Source organism: Syngnathus floridae, chromosome 15 (genome assembly GCF_059516105.1).
Source record: "Syngnathus floridae isolate MCC-2025c chromosome 15, RoL_Sflo_1.0, whole genome shotgun sequence".
NCBI classification, from domain to species: domain Eukaryota; kingdom Metazoa; phylum Chordata; class Actinopteri; order Syngnathiformes; family Syngnathidae; genus Syngnathus; species Syngnathus floridae.
The window spans coordinates 4,024,435-4,045,344 of NC_142427.1; the positions used below are offsets into that span (position 1 = coordinate 4,024,435).

Here is a 20,910-nt window from a genome sequence, read left to right on the forward strand (position 1 = left end):
AAAATACTTAAAGTACTTGTCGTGTAAAACATATCATAACAAAATGAAGTCTAAATGAACAAGATATATATATATATATATATATTTATATATATATATATATATATATATATATAGAGAGAGAGAGAGAGAGAGAGAGAGAGAGAGAGAGAGAGAGAGAGAGAGAGAGAGAGAGAGAGAGAGAGAGAGAGAGAGAGAGAGAGAGAGAGAGATACGTATATCACTGTGTGGTACTGTCATTAGAAAGTGTAAAAAATTCCAAACGAAATATTAAGGCATGAAATAATTCAAGATACTGACATCAAACCTGTAAACATTCGCATTCCAAGGGATTTTCAATCCATGAACAGCAGACTAAATAAAACAAAATATCATCGATGTTGCAGTGTCCGATCATTTCAAAGGGAAAAGATTATTTGACCAACAACAGTTTTGAGTAACAAGCATGATAACGAACAAATTTTGTCAACCTGAAAAAATCCTCAAGTACAGTATTAAAATACTTCATTACTTCGCACCAATGCAACCGTATTGAGCCTATGACAGTCTGGCGTCGGAAATAGTACAAAGCAGCGACATGTCGGCATGCGGCAGCCGCCAGGGCTGCATTTAGACTCTGACACACGTATGCGCGCACACACACAAATACACGCGCGCACACACACGCACACGAATACACACACACGTGCGCGCGCGGGAATGCTGCTGGAACTTTCGGCCGGGTGTATATAAACACGCAGCGGGGACGTCCCAACATCAGACACTCCAAACCCCAAGTTGTGAGGATCAAGAAGCAAGAGGAAGCAGGATGTTGTGCCCCAGCGTCTTCCAGCTGTCCACCGCCCCGAGGCCCTTCATGGACGCTCACTGGCCCATCCGCAGCCTGTGGCCTGAGACGAAACCTCTCTTCTACCACATGGAGCAGGAGATGCTGCGCCACATGCAGGAAATGAGACAGAACATGGAGTATATGGAGAGGCTGCACCAGAAGATCTTTGAGGAGATCGACCACACACCAGTGACAGCTACTTTCTGGCCCATCGCCTTCCACCGGCTTAGCCCCAACGGAAGCGGCTTCGCGATCAGCCTCGACACCCAGGAATTCTGCCCCGAGGAGCTGTCCGTGAAGCAGGTGGGCCGGAAGCTGAGGGTCAGTGGGAAGACGGAGAAGAAGCAGGAGGACGGCAAAGGATCCTACTCGTACAGGTGTCAGGAGTTCAGGCAGGAGCTGGACCTGCCAGACGGCGTGGACCCGGAGACTGTCACCTGCTCACTGGTGGGAGGGCAGCTGCAGATTCAGGCACCGCGAGAGAAAGCGGCCGGAGACGGGAAGGAGCGAGTGGTGCCCATTAGCGTCGCCCCGGTGCCGGCCGTCACAGCGGCCTCCGAGGTCAACCCCTCGACTCTAGAGAACTGATAGAATGAGACTTGCATGGAGTAATCTTATGGATGGAACGCGTTTTTTGACGAGCTGTCTATTGCTGATGTTTTAGCTGGCAATTATGAATCACGTCGGCAATATTTGGGAAGAAACAACAAAAGCAAAGCACTGAGTCACAACCTATTTGCAACAATGACAGATGATGCCGCGGAGAACATTCTTTTCAGGCATGCCACAGCCCTGTAAAGTTATTTTTAAATATGGCCTTAGCACTACAAAAGTGTAATATGTCATTCTAGAATATGTTCTTGTGTTTTTTCATCGTAAAGAATTAAAGTTACGAGTTAATGCTCCTGGTATGCCTGCCTTGACCATCGGGTGGCAGTATAATACAGCCATGCAACCAAATCATGTTTTGTTTTGTTTTGTTTTACCAGATAAAGCATCTATAAGAGTTTTATTGACTAAAATAAATACAACTACAATAAGCGGTTCAGATAATGGATGGATGGATTTTTTTAAAAAAAGTTGATTTTATTCAACCAAGTAAAAGTTTGTTGGAATATAAAATTGTCAAACGTGATCTGGTTAAGAAGCAACAGAAATTATGCAGTACACAAAGATTTGAATAATGAACAAAAATAACCGCAATAAAAAAATTAAAAAAAAAAAAAGTGTGACATTGGTGTGAGCAAGATATCTATTTGTTGACTATCACTGCTAACCATACAGGCACTTAGCATTAAGCCAATTTGATGGTTGGTTGTTTTTAAGTAAAGGTGTCAATTTTTTGTTTATGTAAACTCCTGTATAGATAAACATCTATTTTACCCCACTGAGTCCTTGTTCACTCATGACAATAAACACGACACACATGTTCATTGTAAAATAATTCTCAATAATTTAATCACAAACTGCTTTTCAAATTGCCATGATGTCATTGTTTTAAGACATACAATAATAATTATATTAAAAGGCGAGTCTCTTTTCTAACTTGTTCATAGTAGCTCATTGTCCATCGTGCTCAAGCTCATATGTCTGATCAGAAATATGAAGAAAAAAAAACATCTGAAACGAACAGCTACAGAAAATCGTGTCTTATTCCTCCATTATCGCATTTTGATTTCTACAATGTTTTGTTAAGGCTCATTTTGGGCAATGTGAGATTGAATGAAAGTGTCATTGTGTGTCATTAAATGAAAGTGGTGACGTTAGTCTGTGTATGTCTGTGTCTTTCTGTGTGTGTGTGCGTGCGCGCCTGTGTGTTCTACATTTTCCCAGATGTGAAAATCTTGACTCAAATGGCACCTAAGTAATTGATAATCCCAACATGTAATTTTTAGGAATGTCTTTAAAGTTGTCTGTCATGGTTCACCAGATGAGCCTTTTCTTCTGGGCTGTTGGTCATTCGTAACACACATACAGGCACGCACACACACACGGACTGAAGGTGACAGCAAAGTATGAAGAGCCAGGTAGACAACAGCATCAGTAACTACTTGGGAGGAACAGGATGACGCTAACACAGCAACGGGGTGCACCTGAACACATCGCCGCACCAAAGTGGGTCAACATCTGAACCCACCCACACTGATTAGGGTAAACAACTTTCAATCAATGAATTATTTCAAAAGTTTCAAAGTGCAGTAATAGCAGTTATTCACGCAGGTTAAAGAATAGATGTATGCCTGCTCTTGAATATTGTTCTCATCTACGTGCTCTTGTTTTTTCAATGTCTCTTGCTTGTTTTGAAAATGGCTTTCCTAAATCACAGATTTTGGTCCGGAACATCTTCCGTGTGACATAATGTGTCATGGCTGCCAATTTTTTGTTTTGAATTTCCTGACTAGCAATATAAATATGAGATGACCTTAAGTGCTTGCTTCTTTCTGGCTTTTTTGAATGCGGCATTCAAGCCAGTTTGTTGTGATTTGTCTAACCTGAGCCTATGGGACGGCTTCCCTTCCTGCACAACAGTGCCCCGGCGATGTTTCAGATGGACGCCGCAGCGCATCAAAATCTGGCCAAAATCTGGCCCCCTCTTTGTGCGGTCCTCTCTTAGGTTTTCCAACAGCCCGGGCAGAGCCTCTCCAGCAAGCAGTCACGTCATCACCATTGTCCTCAATCAGCTTTGATTGACCTCGGCTGTCTGTCCAGTGAGCCTTGCTGACTTCTGGCACTTCTGAGTGTCGGGACTGTTCTGATTCTATAATAAAAGCAATCCAATTAAAAGAAAACATGAATTAAAAAAACACCTCAAGGACCCCCAAAATAAACAAGGTCGGCCTTCCGTTTACAAAGGCGCTAGTTTTCTTCGATTAAATTCAAGTCCAGTTCTGTACAATCCCTCTCGAAGACGGCCTGCTGCTGTTGCTGCTGCGGCTGTGCCCCTGCATCACGTTCGTCTGCATCCTCGTCTTCCTCCCCGTCGTCGTCGTCCTCGCGGCACTCCTCGTCACTCTCGCTCAACGGGCCGATGCTGGACCTGCCCAGACACTCGGCCGGCGAGCAGGAGCCCCGGAAATCGCCTACAAATGACTCCACGCCAACAAAAAGGTCAACGCCACCGCAGGTCGGCCTGCCGCCGCGCTCCAAATACTGCGGGTCGATGCTGCGGGTCTGCAGGATGAGACCAGAGCAAAGCACTCTTTCACACAGACATCTTGCTAAATAGCTTTGAGTTTGACGGTCGCTACTTACGACACTTAGAGAAAACTTGTTTAGACTCGTACCTGAGTCATCTTGGTGAAGTCGAGAACGGGGCGGGCGCAGGGACGGTCAGGGTCGCGGCGTCTCTTCAGGCCGGGCTTGAGCAGCAGGAGGTCGCAAGGCTGCGAGTGGCACCGCGGAAGCTGCGGAGGCAAGCTGCGGCGCAGGGACGATGGCGTGCTGCACGCCGAGGAAGGTGAGGCGGGCACCGGGGCTGCTGCTGCTGCCCCGCCGGCCGCACAGCAGACAAGCGGCGGGGCTGCTTGAACAGGAGCTGGAGGAAGGAAGGCTGCCGCCGCCGAGTCCCGGATGAGGACGGGCGAGAGGGAGAAACGCCGCTGGGGAGGCGGCGGCGGCGGGTGGAGCGGCGAGGGTGACGAGGAGCACGAGGACGGGGAGGGGAAGAAACAGCAACACGCACCACCCCCCGCCGCTGCTTCGCTGGGGTCCCAGGGGAAATTCCAGGGCAACGGCGAGTCCGGCGAAAGCGCCAGGCTGAAGAAGGTGGGGCTGGACGACGAGTGCAGAGATGAGTTAAGGGAGGAGCTCGGGGGGCGCAGCGGACACGCACCACCGCCGCTTCCCGCCACCACACCCGTGGCCCCAGCGCCGCCCACTCCTCCGTGGCACTGCTGGCGACTGACGGGAGTCCAGACCCGAGAGGCGCTGGGCCGCCACGTGTAGCGGCAACGCGACAGGTCCTCCGGGACTGACAGGGAGCGGCAGTGGCGTTTGGGTGGCGGGGGAGGAGGGGGAGGCGGAGCCGGGCCAGGAGGGGCCGCCGCCCCTGGAAGCGAAAGCTCCGATGCAGAGGCGCTGGGCGCCAGAGGTCGGTGTTGCTGGGGCTGAAGGGGGGCGCTGTCCGGGGGCTCGCCCCCCTCTCGAAGGTGGCCATCGGGTGGCGCCAGGGGGACTGGGCCGGGAGGGAAACTAGAGCTCAGCAACCCCCCCTGCAGACTGGACTTGGAGGGAGGGCAGGGCTGCCAGTAGCTGCTCTCTGAGGACACATGTGCAGAGCAAATTAGAGAGAGCGAAAAGACAATAAAAAAATGCGTATGTGTAAGCGCACTTCGGGTTAGATTAGGTTTGTGCTCCCAAAAGACAAAGACAATGACATTCAAACTAAAGTTTGTTTGTTTGTTTGTTTGTTTGTTTGTTTGTTTGTTTGTTTGTTTGTTTGTTTGTTTGTTTGTTTGTTGGCTTGATGGTGCACTGGTTAGCGCGTCCTCACAGTTTGGAGGGTGTGGAGTTTGCATGTTCTCCCCGTCCCCGCGTGGGTTTTCTCTGGGCACTCCGGTTTCCTCCCACATCTAAATTGTCCCTCGGTGTGAATGCGAGTGCGAATGGTTGGTCGTCTCTGAGTGCCCTGCGATTGGCTGGCAACCAATTCCGGGTGTCCCCTGCCTACTGCCCGATGACTGCTGGGATAGGCACCAGCACGCCCGCAACCCCCGTGGGGACATGCAGTATAGAAAATGGATGGATGGATGGAAGTTCAAACTAAAACGTCACATTGTACCATTCACATGCTCATTTAGGAATTGGAGAGATTGGCTCACTGACCAGGCATCAAGCCATCAGGGGGCCAGCACTCTGCGAGGCTTTTCGGGTCCAGCAGGGACTAAGGGAGAAGGAAAAAAAAGAACAAGAAAATGCTTTCTCATCCACATAGGCTTCCCTGAGGACAGTGTTCTCACATTTGTGCACCATGTCAGGACAAAAGTCCAACAGTGCTATTTAAACATTTCTCTTGTTCAAACGTCACATCAAAGTTGACCACTTAGGGAGTTTCTTTCATGTTGGCGAAGAACAAAGTGGCCAACAACAAGTTTTTCATCCTTTACAAATTTTTGAAAATGATGTGCCGATTAATCAGAATTGCTTTCCGCCAGAAATCGGATTTACAAAAGTCCACACTGTAGAAAACGATGAGAGTTTCATGGAACACGTAATTAGCGATCGGTACCTGTGATACTGCTTGAGCCAGTAGAGAAGGCCGTTTCCCCCACAACTCACCAAGTCAGAGTCCCCTGGCCGAGCAGGGTCGCCTTCCAGACTTCCTCACGTTCTCCACCAGCAAGGCGACCGCGTCATGGTAGCGGTGCTGGACGAGGACAAGCAAAGGAGGAAGCGGGGTGCGTGGCTCAGGCCCACCTTTGTATCGGGAGACTTTAACAGGAGTGGCTAAAAGAAGCAGACTCCTCCTTGCACCTCTGGGCCAGGTAGCCCCGCCGCACCTCACAAGGACAGCATGACTGGGACTTGTCCGCCAGAGGCCTCACCAACCTGCCCACAAGGGTGGAAGTGGTTTTAGTTCATTCAAAGCGCACTAGGGTGCACGAGTAGAAGGACCAAGGCGCACCGGTAACGGCCGTCTTTCTTACTCGAGATCCACTACTGTGTTCCACAAAACACGAGTAAAACAATTAGGGGGTGTTTTTTTTTTTTAACCCCCCCCCCCCAAAAAAAAAAAATATTCGGAAAACAGTGATTAAAAAAAACTCATGATGTGTGGAAATGCTGAAAAAAACAATTTGAAATTGGAAAAGACCCAACAATCAGTGAATCAGTGCCCCCCCCCCTTGCTCTGCTAGTGCAGGACTGTGTAACATCTGCACAGTAGAGAATGGCGGTGGCACACTAGTGTAAGTTCACGTATACTCATGTTTGATATTTGTGTGCGCTAGTGTGCCCAAGTCGAATATTCTTAGTGACCTAGTTTGTTTTTGTCCCACGACTGCCTTTCACACATTTGTAATGTGGACCAGTAAAGCAACGAAGGTGCATTAGTAGCACAACTTCACGTGACTCGTGAGGCAAAACTGCGCAATACTTGAAATGAAAATGAAGTGAAATCCTAAGATTCTGTAAACATCTAGCGAAGGACCGATTCCAACCACAAGTTCTCATAATAACAGGCGCGGTGAAATTTCACTGACGCGTTTGCCACGCAGTTCAGAGGTTCTGGGTTTTATTCTCAACATGTTCGCCTTTCCTGGTTGCATGAAACTAACAGAAATGCCTTGCTAATGCGTGCGGGAGCCGGAAAAAAGAAGCACCGGGTGAACATCCGCGCGAGATTCGTACCTTGTTGCAGATGTGCTGCCCGGTTTTGACAGATCTGGGTTTCAAGTCAGCTCGGGACCCATGTGCTGTCAAACAGTACAACTGCGTTTGTTTGCTGAGATTTAATCGTGAATGCCAAAGGAAAAGAGAGCGCCCCACCGAGGCCGCTGCACCTAGCTCAATGCTAACGCTTTCCATTGTTTTCAACGGAGGATGCTTCCGGTTACCGATTGTCGTTCGAGAGGAGCGTTTCTGTTGGAGCTTGTTCTTCGGCGTTGCACGGGAGACGACAGCTCGTAATAGTGATCATTTAGGTACTTATTGAAAGGTGTTATCCGACGTTGGTTGGTGCTCACGTACACGCACCTGAGCTGTCCACTCGCTATAAATTAACATGCCGTCCTCCTTTTAAGTTTCAAGGTCGACGCTGGGTTACAGTCGTCCGCCAAACTGCGGCTGCGACGTACGGCCGGCCGGCCCAGCTGCGCGCCGCACACGCCCCGGCCGCCGGTCGGCCGCTGCACTGCGGCGGGGCTAGCAGCGAGGCAGCCGAACCGGCCGCTGAGCGAAGCGAGCCCAGCATCAAGCTAGCACTTAGCACTTAGCTGCAACTATAAATATCCGACGAGGATTTTCCCATTCATGATCGGAGAGCTTGCCCTTTTGTGTGCGGGTATGTGCGTGTCTGTATAAAAAATCCCGAATAAGAACAATTAACGCCCCCCCCCGGTTGGTGTCACTTCACGTATATTCGTTATGAAATGGTTTAGCCAGAGTGAGGACAACACGGCCGGATGCTGCGGGATGGATATGTCCTGACTTGTTCGCTCCCCCTCCCTTCCATCACCAGCAACCACCTCCACCCTCCTCTCACCCCAGACGGAGCCACAAAACAAGCTGGCACGTTGCAAACTCGCGGCCGCGTCGATAGACGTAGAGACGGGGAGCAGGCTTACCTCGTCGGACAGCCCTCCTCTCCGAGTGCCTTGGTCAGCCCCCGGTTACTTGGCGTATTGACCCAGCGTGATGGAGCCCAACGCACCGCTCCAGCCCACCGCCGCCGAGCTCAGCATCTAAAAAGCAGCTACCGCAATGAATTATCGTCTGTGCACGCGTGAAGGCGTCCCCATCCAATACGATTGATTCCCGCGGTCTCCCGATTATTTAAAACATGATCCAGATTTGTACGTGCACACGAGCGACTAGGCATTCATAAATAACATTAACGGTGGGGGTTGGAGGCTATTGGGTGGGGGCGGGCTTACATACCCCCCCCCCTTCTCATTTATTTGGTTTGTGTTAAAACTTTAAAGCCAAGTGTACAAAAATAAGGATTTTTGATTCTCTATTACTACAAATAAAGAAAGGCCACAATAAGCATTGAGCGTACAAAGATTTATCCAGAAAGGTGATCCGGACAACAAATGAAATTTTAAATTTTTACATGAAAAAACAAACTTCATTCAATTTGATACTTTGTTTACGTCTTTATTAATTTCTGCTTGGCTTTTAACATTTAAAGCAGCATATGTCATGTAACAAATAAAAAAAAAAAAAGGTGAAAGAACCTTTGCAGAACAGAGGTGAACGTGGCCAAGACGGAATCAAACTAAGCGGCAGCCTCGACAGAGGCCAGAAAGTGACAGCAAAAAGGAAATTAGAGTGACTTTCAAGACAAACTTCAGCAGCTTTTTGTGTACAGGGAGAACACGGCGCCAGTGACAAAGTGCAATAAACACAAAAGAAAAGTGCTCGGGTCAAAGCGCCAAGTCAACCTCTGTCTGTTAAACACCGGGATCCATCACTTGTTGCCTCCGACGCTGAAGGGCAAAAAGGCCCAAGGACCCAATAGCGCATGCCCCCTCCCCTCAAAATCATCAGTGCCCTTAAAAAGACAAATGTATCAGAGAAAAACAGACACACACTCATACACAGATTCAAGTCTATCACTGGGCCATCTGGATGATGAACTTGCTCAGCGTCAAGCAAACCAGGCTTGTCGCAGCAAGGGACGTTCAGTAGCGGTTCCATAGGAACTGGTCCAACACCACGGGGACCAGTTGATCATCGGCGCTGAAATCTACAAGGAAAAGACAGACAAATATTGAGCAAAGGTCTTGGAAAGTACAACGGGACCTTTTGTTTATGCACCAACACGGAGGAGAGATAGTTGGATGGGGGGGGCATTTATTCAGCCATGCATTTTTTGTGCACTCACCGCCTGCCGAACGGTCGTCCTCCAGCTGGAGTTGGAGCCAGTCGGCCACGTTGTTTTCGGCCAGCCGGATCCCGAAGAAGCAGCTGAGGCCAGGAGGAGAGCGAGGTGGACGACTACGCTCGGGGTCCTGGAAATTGGGAGAAGAGGGTCAGGCCAATAGGAACAAAATGTAAAATGCGTGGCATTGGCGGTGGCGGCGGTACCGCCGAGAGCAGAACGTTGCGGGCGGTGGGAGGCGACATGTCGGCTGACAGGGGGGGCACAGCGGAGGCCGCCAGGGTTTCCTTCTCTCTCCGCTTGTCTCCTCCATCGCCGCACGAGTCCGAGGTCATTTTTGCCAGTTGGTTCTGCCTGCTGGGACACCATTTCAAAAACCACCGCCGGCCGACGGGGTGCTCTACCTACAGTTGCTCGACCGGGTCGCAGGCAAGCGTCGCGCCATCGCCGGGCGGGTCCCACTGGTGCAGCGCCCGGCGCCACAGACGAACTTGCGTGTCCCACGAGCGCCTGCTGTACTTCCTGTACTTGTTGGGGGTGGACGGGTGGAGCTTCGGGTCTCTCGAATGTCTGCGAAACAGCGGTTGGAGCATTTGAGCTTCTCTGTGTTAATTTTTCAAACTCAACTCGGAAGCAGAGATCATATATGGGTCTCACTTGGGCACTTGCCGCAGGTAGTTCTGGTAGCCGCTTGTGTTCTTGCCATACAGAATCTGCTTCTGTCTGCGCTTGAGAACGGCGGCATTGGTCTCTGTGTTGTTTAGCTCTGGCAGGCGAGGGTAGCAGCGGCTGAGCGGAGCCCTGCTGACATGGAGGTAAAATCAGCGCAAGTGCTTTGATCGGAGGAAGCCGTCATCACATTAAGCACACCTCTTGTCCAGATCTTCCGTCCCCACGGCGACGCTACTGGTGGACGCTTTAAGGATACAACGCTCCAAGATTGATGTCCTGGACCCAAAAACTGTCAATATGCTTTGAAAAGTTATACGGCCGCAAGCGTGATCATTCAAATAAGATTGAACCTGCGTGGCTTGCCACCGGCATATCTCTCCCCACCTCGCGGGCTGAGCGCCGCCGGAGAAATCGAGATTGGAGAAACGTTACTGCAACCGAGATGGGGAGAGTCTAATTTCAAAATGGACCCGTGTATCGTTTTCTGATGACAGGTCACAGATGAAATACATGAATGGACCTTTATTCAAAAAGGAGGCTAGTTGGACACCCCCCTCATGTTGTCCCAGGAGACATGGTACAAATTTGCGTGACTGACCTGACGAGGCTGTCAAAGACAGAACTGCATCCGGGGAGGAGCCAAGGCTCGGTTGCAGAGCGACCGGCAACCGCAAGTGGTTCAGAGAGGCCGTTCCACATGGCTGTCGACCAGCCCTTGGCGCAAGCGCATGACCGCGGGCTGAAACAGAAACTGAGAGTAGAACTCAAATTACATCAACCGAACCAAAATTGAAACGTGAGGGGTAGTAACTACAAAGAAATAAACGAGAAGACTGAGTACATTGGGAATAAATTACAATTGGCCACCCCCCAAAAAAGGAAAAATATGCATATATATCACTTTGAAAGTCAATCCTGCATGCCATACTCCCGTTTGCAAAGACCCTGGGTTCGATCGAACCCTAGGGGTTCGGTGAGTCGGGTTCAGGGGTTTGGCAGAGCTGGTATGCAATTCTCCCCCCCCCCCCCCCCTCGCGGATGGCCGAACACACTTGAATGTCGTGTAAATTTGCGATAACGCATATCTGAACTGGTCTTGCAAAGGCAACAGCAGAAGTCACACTGATTTGCTGGTATGTCAAATAATCGAATGTATGTTGAGCTACGTTACCAACCGGGAGGAGAGCAGTGGGCTCTGTGCTGCGGTTTCCACGCCACTGCGTGACATATTGTGTTGGAAGTTTTGAACTTGGCGCCTCCGCTTGAGACTACAGACGCCGTTTTGCGTTTTCGTGGCATCTTTGATGAGATACACCTGCAGAGGGCGTGGCCTATGCGTATTTTAAAAACGTTAACTTTTTAAGGTCTCTAGCGGGGTTTTCGGGGTTTGATTCCTAAACATTTTAAATGATTTTTTATCAAATTTGAGAAACTTCAGACGAGGGAGAATTAGGGGGAAAAAAAGAAACAATTGCATTGGTCGCTTGGCTGCTTGTGTTATTGCAAGTTGTCCACTAATTTTCTATTTCATTATAAGGCACCTCGGTTGGGCTGCACACAAATAATTCAGTTTTATTTGAGGAGTTTTCAATGAAAAAAAGGTGTATTTCTCCAGTGCACTAGGTGGCGCTGTCTTCCCAAATGTAAACAGTACTAACATTTCCCCACCGGAAATAAATTGTCGCAAACATGGCGTCTGGCAGCGGGGTTCGTAATTTTTTTTCTACTGCGTTATTTCGTTTACACTCTAAATTGAGATTTGTTAATAACAAAGACAAATTCGCCTCTTTTTTCACGGTGTTGTCTGTGTTTAATTTGTCTCTTAGCTCGAGGTTTTAAATGCGCTCTGCCGCCAGCTAAAGAGCGTTAGTCCCCCAGCCCTATTACAAACACTTGTAATCGAAATCAAATTAAAACGTTGACTTTTCGCTTATGGATGCAATCTGTAGTTCATTGGCACAAATATTGGGAAGTTGGTAATTTAGTGTCGTGCGTACCCGATTAGTCTTTTGTTCTCGTCACTGCGCAGAAATTCACTTATTGCCACCATAAGTGTCATAATTAAATTATTTGTATGAAAGTAGCACAAACAAAAAGCGAATCGCAATGAATGACAATGGCCTCCGAATGGGTAATTTTTTGGGGGGGGTTCCCCGACACTCACACAGAGTGAATTCCTCCGCTGCTCATCACATAGTACTGTACTGTACTGTACCCGGAATGTAACTGACGCTCGTGATTCCCTTCTAGTCGAGTAAGAATGAATTCCGTCGGAAGTGGGACAAAGACGAGTATGAGAACCTTGCTCAGCGACGTCTCACTGAGGAGCGAGAAAAGGAGAGCAGAGATGGTGGGTTGTCATTTTCTTTCAACTAATTTGCAGATTATCTTGACATGTGCGGCATCAGCCATGATTTTCATAATTGTACAAACTCATCACGCGTCTTAGGGAAAATTGCGCCGCCTGTCAAGAGGGAGAATCTGCGTCATCGAGACTACAAAGTGGACCTGGAGTCCAAACTGGGGAAGACCATCGTTATCACCAAGACAACCCCTCAGGCTGAGATGGGCGGGTATGCGGAGTTCCATAACCTCGTTGAAGAATGCATTTTCGTCCTTCTCACAGATGGAGACATAATGCGAAACATACGGAATTTCCCTCTTTCAGCTACTACTGCAATGTTTGCGACTGCGTGGTGAAAGACTCCATCAACTTCCTGGATCACATCAACGGCAAGAAACGTGAGTACTCTTTGCACACAGAGGTTGTAAAAGTACTCACGTTGTGCTTGAGTACAAGTATGGACTCTTGGGGAAAAAAAGATAACTCATCTTCCAAGCAGGAGAAAGTGTATGTTTGTAAAGCGCTCTCATGGATATGCGCAGATCAGAGGAACCTCGGCATGTCTATGAGAGTGGAGCGGTCGTCCCTGGACCAGGTGAAGAAGCGCTTTGAGGTGAACAAGAAGAAACTGGAGGAGAAGCAGAAAGAGTATGACTTTGAGGAGCGCATGAAGGAGCTGCGAGAAGAGGTCAGGAGAGGAGAAAGAAGGGAATGAACCGCCGGGTGAACGAGTCTCCCGCTTTCTCTGCGATCAAGGCGCAATGTATGTGGGCTATGTTTGTGTTCAGGAGGAGAAGGCAAAGGCCTACAAGAAAGAGAAGTTGAAGGAGAGGAAGCGTCGGGCCGAGGACGATGGCGACTTTGAGGATGACGACGAAATGGCGGCCGTCATGGGTTTCTCGGGGTTCGGCTCTTCTAAAAAGAGTCACTGACGCCCGGGATACATCCCCGCTGCTGAATCGGCGTGTCTGACGATGCTGTCGCGGGACGACCATCGACGACAACCATCCGAGCCTGCGTTACAGATGGCCGAGTTCGTCTTCTCCCGTCCGTTCACATTGCATTACAAGTTAAACGGACGCTCCGTTGAATGGGGAACAAACGTTAACGTCAAGCAGGACATGTCGTTCCAGCTCATTCTCACAGAAGTTGTATCTTCTCACAGTATTTTTGGATCATGCGAACATGGATGTCAGCCAATACAAAACTTTTAGGTTATGTCATGGAACTCTTATTTGCTGTATACTGGCAAATTTTCTTCTTTGATTGAAATAAACACGATTTTTTTTTCAAGTTAGTTTTGTAACAAATGATATGAAACGGGAATACAGCGCTTTTCCTTTTGTCATGATTCAGCCTTTTGAGGTGCGCATGCTGCATTCAAGAAAAGCCCCAAACACAGTCATGAACAGCAACGGCCAAGATTCCACTAGATGGCGCCAAAGAAACACATTGATTGCTTTGGCCTGACTAGCAACTCGAGATTTTCAGCGAAGAACAAAGAGATTGTTTTTGCAAATATCTAACGGTTAACGACAACTAACAGTTGTCAAACGTGAAGTGGAATTCAGGCCTTAAAATGTGTTAAAACTCTGTCAGGTCGAAATTTAAGTGTGTGTGGGGGGGGGGTGTTACAGACGCAAGATGCTGCTTGGCCTTCCCCGGTCCTCCCCTCTGCACAGTCACTTCCTCCGAGGTTAGGAAAGGAAGAGCAAGTGAGAGAGGCATTGACAAAGCGGAGGAGACAGGAAGAACTAAGGAAGCCATCTTGGTTCCCCTTCGACACGTCAACGTGAAAGCCCGACAACGGTTTTGGTCCATTTTTCAGTTGAAGCAAACCACTGGGCTGGGTGAGACTGAACTTTAGCTTGTCGCAGAGGGCACGGCGGAAAAGAGGAAGCGCTGGAGGTCGATTGTGAGGCCTCAGCAAAGAAAACTTATTGCAAAGTCTCGGGCGGCGAGGGGGGGCACGTGAGATGAACTGCGGCCGGGCGCCGTCCCGCTCCGAGGTCGAGGAGTGGAGCCCTCAGCAGCTGGCTGACTACCTGAGGAAGGTCAGGCTCACTTTTGTCAATTGTGACAAAGGGAAATCCAGCTGAAGCCTGTCTCAGATGAGTTTGGGCGGGAGGCCTCCTCGTGGCGGCAGCATCACTCGCGCTCGTTGCCTTTGTCGTTTTTGGCTCGGCTTACGGCCATCGTCAAATGTCTCCAGTTGGTCCGACATGCTGTCTGGAACACACAAGAGGGCGCACACAACATTTTACAACTTTTATTTCCTTTGCTTGCATCCTTTCAAATGTTCCTTTTTCCGAAAGGCTAGTTTTGGGAAGAGGCTCCATGCACATGTGCCTTTGTATGTGTTGCAGATGAATTTGTCCGACTGTGATAGAACTGTGTTGAAGAACTCCATCAACGGAATGAGATTTGTGGTAAGTTTTGACGTAGACAGGGAGAGCCGCTACCCACCTTGACCCCTGCATCTGGACATTACTTCTTAATTTTGGAAGAAAAAAAGAGATGCATCAATTTGTGTTTGCAGAACTTGAGTGAGAACGACCTGCAGAAATTCCCCAAACTTCACACACCGTAAGCCTTTGGAATAAATTGAAAACAATCGCAAAAGTTTCACCTGAGGTGGCAGCGCTTCACGCGCCTCCGGAGATTTGTATACCGGCCTTTGAAAAGTCAAATTTCTCATCCTTTGTGTGTCCTCCCAGAATTATTTCCAAGCTGAGCGCTGACATCGGCAAGAAGGAAGAAAAACGAGGCCCGTTTGGTAAAAGGTGGGTTCCTGTTTCAGTTCACGCATTAAAGACAAATAAGACGTCGTCTCGTATGACTAAGACACCACCTTGCGTCTCAAACCAAAAACAACTTGACTTTTGTCTCATGAACGCTGCTAGCTTCACGCTAATATGCGCCGGAAAACGGCATCCATTGAATGATCGTGATGCACGAACTGGTTTATTCAGTTGACACTCTAGAAAATGAGTCCGTCATTGTGACATTTTGTTTGCAAATATCGTTTGAATAAACGATGCTAATTCACCGAATGTTCTTTCTCTCCACCGCAGACCCGTGATGCCGAAATGTCTTGAACCAGGTAAATGTTTTAAGCCGGGCGATAACGGGCCGCGCCGCTATTTGTCCTGAAAATGTGAACAATTATCAGAGGTGAATCGTTCCCGCAATTTAGTTTTCTTCTATCTTTAATAGTTTGTGACGTGGAAGGTTCGGCCAACGACCTTTCTGTAAGTCGATGTTTCCGGCGGCCAGTCACCGATGACTCGCAGCTTATCTTTGGGTCACGTTTTGCGGCTCCAGGACGTTGACGGCAACGATTACGAGAGTCCCGACGGCGAGGACAGCGGCCATAGCGACTACGAGGAACCTGACGACAACGCGGTAGCGGCAGAGGCAGGGCATTACGGACTTCCCACCCCGGAGCCCGCAGAGGAGTTGGCGCGCATGCACCGCGGCGCCGTGCGCGACACCGAATATATTGGTTGCACTTGACATTTTTCACAATCCTGTCCGATGGCTTTTTGGTTCGCGTATGCGGTACGGCGGAAGGAAGCAATTTCTTTAGCATGAACGCGTCTCCTCCGCCCCGATGGCAGGTGGTAGGGATAAACGCGCATCGTCTAGGGGGACGCCGCCTGCTGTTTGCCCCCGACCACCGGCGACGTCGCGCCCAGCGCTGTCACCTAGAGTCGTGAGTAAAATATGACTTTAAGGTGCCTTTGACACGTACCCAAAAGCTGAGGATTTTCATCGAAGGCATGCTATTTCTAAGAATGAGATACGCGCTGTTTGAAATGCGCATGAGTAACACGGCGTCATGACAGGGTGGACGCGCAAAATGTTGCTGCCACTGGAAAGATGCACGTGATCAAAATGAGTCATTTGATCAAATAACCTGCCTCGGGGAGCAAAAGCGTGTTCAAAAGTGGCAGATAGTGATTCTTGATATTTTTTGGGGTGTTTGCGCAGCCGATGGAGTCCAGCCAAGATCACTCACCCCACCCTCCTCGGCGAGCATCAGAGAAGTGTGAGTGGACACAACAAATCCCGTTAAATGTTGCAAGGTGTGGTTGGTACGTCACGTTGTGATTTTTAGTGTTTCCGGGACCGCCGCAGATCTTCCGCAGCAATAAGCCGGGCCGAAGTTCCTCTTCCGTTGGAGGTACAGAGCATCTGAAAATACTGCACTAGAAAATATCAAAACGTGCAGAATCGTTCAAACAAAAGTTTAATGAAGCCAAAACAAAAGTGGATGAAAGTAACTTTTTTTGGGGTTGGTCTTGGCAGGTCCTGGTGTAGCAGAAAGGGTGAGTGTGCCGTGTCTTTTGCAGTCACTGAGCCAATCAATCAAAGGTTAAAAGGCTTGCTTGTATCTTTTGGCGGTGTGTTACAGCCGGGTGTTCCCTCCCAAAGGTAAGCGAGCAAATAAAGCGCCGCGCCGCCCTGAACGATTTGCATTTTCTTGGGTTTGCCCCTCGGCAGGCCTCCACCTCTGGCACTGCCTCCTTCCTCTGCGGCCTCTGGCAAGTTTCCCGTTAAGCCCCCTCCTTCCGGCAGGTAGGTCATTTGTTCGCCCCAAATGGCTAATTTGCTGGGTGAACATCTCATGACTTTTGGGCGATTTGTCGTTGCAGGGCTGATGGCGCCAGGGAGGTGAGTTCAATGTTGACGCGCAGCGTGCGCGCCACAAGCATCTCACTTATTCCCCTCTCGTCTCCTTCTAGCATGCACACGCCAATGGTGAGAAAGGCTCAGTTGGAGAGCCGGACCATTTGGACCCAATCCTAAAAGCTGACTATTCTCTCGCAGCAGCTACACTCAAGTCTTTCCCCGTCTTTCGTAACAGTCCGCTGCCCCGCCCCAATCCCACAGGCTGCCACGGGGACAGGTAGAAATTCACGTGATGCCGCCGCCGGCTTGAGACTAAAGCCAATGAAGACGAGTGGGTTCTTTTTGTTATTTGACAGTTTGCCTCCTGGCTCCACTAGTGTGGGCTCGCTGCCTCTGACCGTCTCCTCCGGTAAGAAGCATTTTCAAACAAGTCATTGAATAATGATGAGAACACCAGTTAGAATCTTGCCGGTGTGTGTGTTTTTTTTTTTTGTTTTTTTTTAACTGAATGACATTTTAACTGTTTGCTGAATGTCCTCATCTCGAGTTTTAAAGTTCCGCCACTTGTTTTCCAACAGCTCCCGATGTTGAGGGCTGGGACGATGATGAGTTTGTGAGTCCGATACTCAGTTGCCTGAAAAATGGACGGCGAGTTCATTCAAAACATATTTGAACGTATGTACACGGCTCCAAATGCGCCTTCAGGATGATGAAGACGCCGAGTACGAGTATCCAAACGGCAGTGATGAGGACGCGGCGAGCGATGATGCGGCCGGCAATTATGAACCTCCTCCCGCGGAACCCCGGGAGGAGCCCGCTTGCAGGACCTTCACTCCCCTCGCAGAAGGCCAGTACATCGGTAGGACACCCATCGCTGGTTTGGCCCCAAAATCATTGAAACAATGGTTCAGAGGAACATTTTTGAGCTGCGTGTTAGGGTGGCTTGGACGAATGTGTTATTTGTGTTAGCTCACTTACCTCCCTTCAGATAAACAGGTGTCCTCCAGAGGCCCGCTGCCAGCAGTTGGTCTGGGTCTGCCGGTCTCTTCGCGTCCACCTCCATCGCCCCGCTCGGTGAGACGTCTCAAAATCTCAGCAGTCGCTTTCAGCCTTGTGAGAATTTAGCAGTTAGCATCCCAGTGGTGGCTACCGTGTCATAAAAGCAATTTCAATTCAGCAGCCAGGAGAGCTGTCGTTGGGCCGGGATCACTTGCCGCGGTGTGCCGGACAAGCAGTGCTGCTGCCGCTGCCTGGAAAATGTGAGTAACCACAACGGTCAGCGGCATCCCTTCCAATCTCACAAATCCGTGCTCTGTGTCTAGCGCTTGCAGGGCCACCTCAGATCTTCCGCAGCAACAAACCGGGCCGAAACTCGTCTCCCTTCAGAGGTATTGGGAAACCACAAGCTTTTGAAGACAACTTTCAAATAGTGAAGGTCCTCATTTGTCTCTAGGTCCCAACGCAGAAGAGAAGAGGGTGCGTGTGATACACAAGTGAAACAAGCGACGAATGTCGCAGCCTAGATGAATCCGCCGCAAAGCAACGCTTGCAGTTTGGACATGGGGACAATTTCATTTGCAGCAGTTGACGCTTTTGTGGTCCTTTCTTAAAATCTCTATGTGTATGTTACAGCTGCCAGTCCACTCCCAAAGGTAACAGACACACCTGAAAACAGCAAGTTCAGATGTGACGGGTGCGGCTGGCGAGTTGAGTCGTTGGTTGGAAACATCTGACGGGTGGCTCACCTGGTGACGGGTTACCTGGTGACTTTGTGTTGACGGGCGTGCGTGTCTTCAGGCCTCAGGCGGACGTCCCGGATACCCCCGCCAGGTCCAAAGCTCTCCCATTTGGCTCGGCCTCCGTCAGCAGGAGCGATGACTCCTCTGTTGGGCCTCCTCCTCCCAGCAGGTGGCCCGACCGCCTTCGGCTCAGCCCAAAAGAGTCCACTGTCAAATTACAATAGCATTTTTTGGGTGTTACAGGTTGGACGGAACGAGGGAGGTAAGTGCGGTTTTGACAAGGTAACACAATCGGGTGCATTGTGACCATTATTTTGTCTTCTGTTGTCCTTGTAGCAAGCACACGGTGATGGTGAGAAACCTTCCGTCTATCCGATCAAGATTGGGGCTTTATGAGCATGATGACGAGATTAAAAGCATTCTCTTCTTTTCAGTGGCTAAACGCAACACATTTCCCCTCCAGAAAAATCTGGCGCCCCGCCTGGCACCTCCTGGCCGCCTTGGAGACAGGTAGAAAGTCACTTCTATGAAAAGTCGACACAACCCTTTTCAAACACTGGGTTTCTCGAGACCCAATGAACTCGTTTAAGTTTTGAAACAAAGATGTGAACTCATGGGATTGCACAAGTCTGTACACCGTCATACGAGCGAGATGCAGCGGTGTTCAGGGCACACTTGCCTTGGTTTGATGTTAAAGTGCCTTTTCGTTTTTGTCATCTTACAGTTTGCCTTTTGGTGTCACTTCTGTTGGCTTAGTCTCTCATAACGTTCATCCAGGTAAGAAAACACTGTGACGTAATAAGATATTTACTCAAGAAAATGGCATATCACTTTTTTGCACGTTTGCTGAGACGACAACTAGAGGGCACCATTCCTCAGGGTGACATTTTATCACGTGGGATTAGTCTTTTCCGCATAAATAAAGACTGCGTTGACTGATTAATCTCTGGCTGAATGTGTGCGCGTGGCCCCTGCAGATAACAGGAGCAACTTTTTTGCCTCAGAGCGCTTTCAAGCTAAACAGGTAACGCTTCAGATTACACAATCATCTATATCAGGAACGTTTTGGTCGTGGCAATAGTTCAATCACAAGAAACAAATCAACTCTGTGCATGTACGCATAGGGAATGGACCCTTGCTGGTATGTTGGTAAAGTGACCAGGAGTCAAGCTGAAGGCTATTTGAAGCAAGTCGGCAAGGTAACGCACGCCCACATTAGCCATACTTAAGCCAAATAATATTGAAGACAAAAAAGATTTCTCAAGCCAACCGAGACTCACGTGCGCTTGCATGTGCGTGTTCACGCAGGACGGAGCGTACCTCGTGCGGGACAGCTCACACCAGAAGAGCAACCAGCCATACACACTCATGGTGCTTCACCACAACAAAGTGTTCAATATACAGATCCGCCACGAGGACAATCAATTCCAGCTCGGAACTGGACTCAAGGCCCAGGAGGTGAAGCCAATTTCATGCAATTTTCATACTTTGTGAATCGTGACTCAAAGTGACGCCTGTGTGTGCGTGCGTGTGTGTGTGCGTGTAGTCCTTCCCCTCCGTCTGTGACATCATCAACTATCACTCCCGGTGTCATCTGCTCCTCATTGACGCCAAGAAACGGTGCTCGAGCCAGCAGAACCAGTGTCTGCTGTCAGAACCCGCAGGCATTTCCATGACCGGAACGCACTGAGAACCCACCATAACAGCACTCACAAGAATATATTCTTGATCCTCTACAAGGAGCTGAGACTGTTTGTAGTGTACACGCGACCATGTACAGGAAGTCAAAACAGGCAGCAACACAACAGTTCGTTGACTGAAGAAAAATGCGCCATAAACTTCTATTTTATTTCTGTACTACGATACATTTGATAGAAAACAGCCAACAATATTATAGAGTGCTATAATTCCTCATTAAAATAGACATGACAAGAATTTTTGTTGTTTCTGTGGGAGGTGGGGGGGGGGGGGGCTGGATGAAAGTAAAGGTAATGCCATGCATTTGAGTAGGGAAAGACAATTTGACATCACATGACAGAACAGCGCCGGGACCCGCATACATAGTCCCAGTCATCAGTTACAGCTCAGCCTGTCTTGTTTTGTCTGCGTCGGGTGTCGAATGGATGCAGTCGCCAACTGATGCGCAGAT

The 20,910-nt window shown here is 49.2% G+C and overlaps 5 protein-coding genes across 16 annotated transcripts; 3 read left to right on the top strand and 2 right to left on the bottom strand.

The window, feature by feature from the left end:
* The first annotated feature begins 722 nt into the window (after positions 1-722).
* Positions 723-1,882, top strand: hspb9l (heat shock protein, alpha-crystallin-related, b9-like). The gene has a single exon (XM_088398885.1). The coding sequence runs from the start codon at positions 809-811 to the stop codon at positions 1,415-1,417; it is 609 nt and encodes a 202-aa protein (XP_088255011.1). The 5' UTR covers positions 723-808; the 3' UTR covers positions 1,418-1,882.
* A 376-nt stretch (positions 1,883-2,258) lies between these two features.
* fam53c (family with sequence similarity 53 member C) lies at positions 2,259-8,367 on the bottom strand. Of its 6 annotated transcripts, none has more exons than XM_088398874.1 (5): positions 8,113-8,367; positions 6,107-6,376; positions 5,654-5,711; positions 4,114-5,087; positions 2,259-4,000 (listed from the first exon to the last, which is right to left on the bottom strand). In XM_088398874.1, the coding sequence occupies exons 3-5, from the start codon at positions 5,658-5,660 to the stop codon at positions 3,686-3,688; spliced, it is 1,296 nt and encodes a 431-aa protein (XP_088255000.1). In that variant the 5' UTR covers positions 5,661-5,711; positions 6,107-6,376; positions 8,113-8,367; the 3' UTR covers positions 2,259-3,685. The 6 variants fall into 6 exon arrangements, with proteins under 6 accessions (XP_088255000.1, XP_088255003.1, XP_088255001.1 ...); XM_088398877.1 differs by lacking the exon at positions 8,113-8,367 and adding an exon at positions 7,523-7,888; XM_088398875.1 differs by lacking the exon at positions 8,113-8,367 and adding an exon at positions 7,384-7,888.
* A 251-nt stretch (positions 8,368-8,618) lies between these two features.
* slbp2 (stem-loop binding protein 2) lies at positions 8,619-11,371 on the bottom strand. 5 transcript variants are annotated; one of them, XM_088398883.1, is made up of 9 exons: positions 11,219-11,371; positions 10,642-10,794; positions 10,394-10,474; positions 10,242-10,319; positions 10,029-10,172; positions 9,780-9,941; positions 9,578-9,725; positions 9,375-9,501; positions 8,619-9,236 (listed from the first exon to the last, which is right to left on the bottom strand). In XM_088398883.1, exons 1-9 carry the CDS (start codon positions 11,269-11,271, stop codon positions 9,172-9,174), a joined length of 1,011 nt encoding a protein of 336 aa, XP_088255009.1. In that variant the 5' UTR covers positions 11,272-11,371; the 3' UTR covers positions 8,619-9,171. The 5 variants fall into 5 exon arrangements, with proteins under 5 accessions (XP_088255009.1, XP_088255007.1, XP_088255008.1 ...); XM_088398881.1 differs by having other exon boundaries at positions 9,578-9,728; XM_088398882.1 differs by having other exon boundaries at positions 10,029-10,175.
* Positions 11,372-11,613: 242 nt separating this feature from the next.
* On the top strand, positions 11,614-13,684 carry zmat2 (zinc finger, matrin-type 2). Its single transcript, XM_088398886.1, has 6 exons — positions 11,614-11,750; positions 12,294-12,393; positions 12,493-12,616; positions 12,712-12,785; positions 12,930-13,075; positions 13,176-13,684. Exons 1-6 carry the CDS (start codon positions 11,733-11,735, stop codon positions 13,317-13,319), a joined length of 606 nt encoding a protein of 201 aa, XP_088255012.1. The 5' UTR covers positions 11,614-11,732; the 3' UTR covers positions 13,320-13,684.
* A 388-nt stretch (positions 13,685-14,072) lies between these two features.
* lcp2a (lymphocyte cytosolic protein 2a) lies at positions 14,073-20,696 on the top strand. Of its 3 annotated transcripts, none has more exons than XM_088398872.1 (33): positions 14,073-14,441; positions 14,754-14,816; positions 14,927-14,973; positions 15,105-15,170; positions 15,462-15,490; positions 15,604-15,638; positions 15,712-15,892; positions 16,008-16,102; positions 16,381-16,438; positions 16,508-16,573; positions 16,699-16,718; positions 16,805-16,824; positions 16,894-16,968; positions 17,046-17,064; positions 17,136-17,151; positions 17,224-17,299; positions 17,379-17,431; positions 17,601-17,635; positions 17,728-17,881; positions 18,011-18,096; positions 18,200-18,281; positions 18,345-18,410; positions 18,476-18,498; positions 18,655-18,674; positions 18,820-18,930; positions 19,005-19,023; positions 19,098-19,113; positions 19,196-19,271; positions 19,486-19,538; positions 19,739-19,785; positions 19,886-19,960; positions 20,070-20,219; positions 20,308-20,696. In XM_088398872.1, the coding sequence occupies exons 1-33, from the start codon at positions 14,364-14,366 to the stop codon at positions 20,449-20,451; spliced, it is 2,154 nt and encodes a 717-aa protein (XP_088254998.1). In that variant the 5' UTR covers positions 14,073-14,363; the 3' UTR covers positions 20,452-20,696. The 3 variants fall into 3 exon arrangements, with proteins under 3 accessions (XP_088254998.1, XP_088254996.1, XP_088254997.1); XM_088398870.1 differs by having other exon boundaries at positions 14,074-14,441; positions 17,221-17,299; XM_088398871.1 differs by having other exon boundaries at positions 14,074-14,441; positions 17,221-17,299; positions 18,203-18,281.
* The last annotated feature ends 214 nt before the right edge of the window (positions 20,697-20,910 follow it).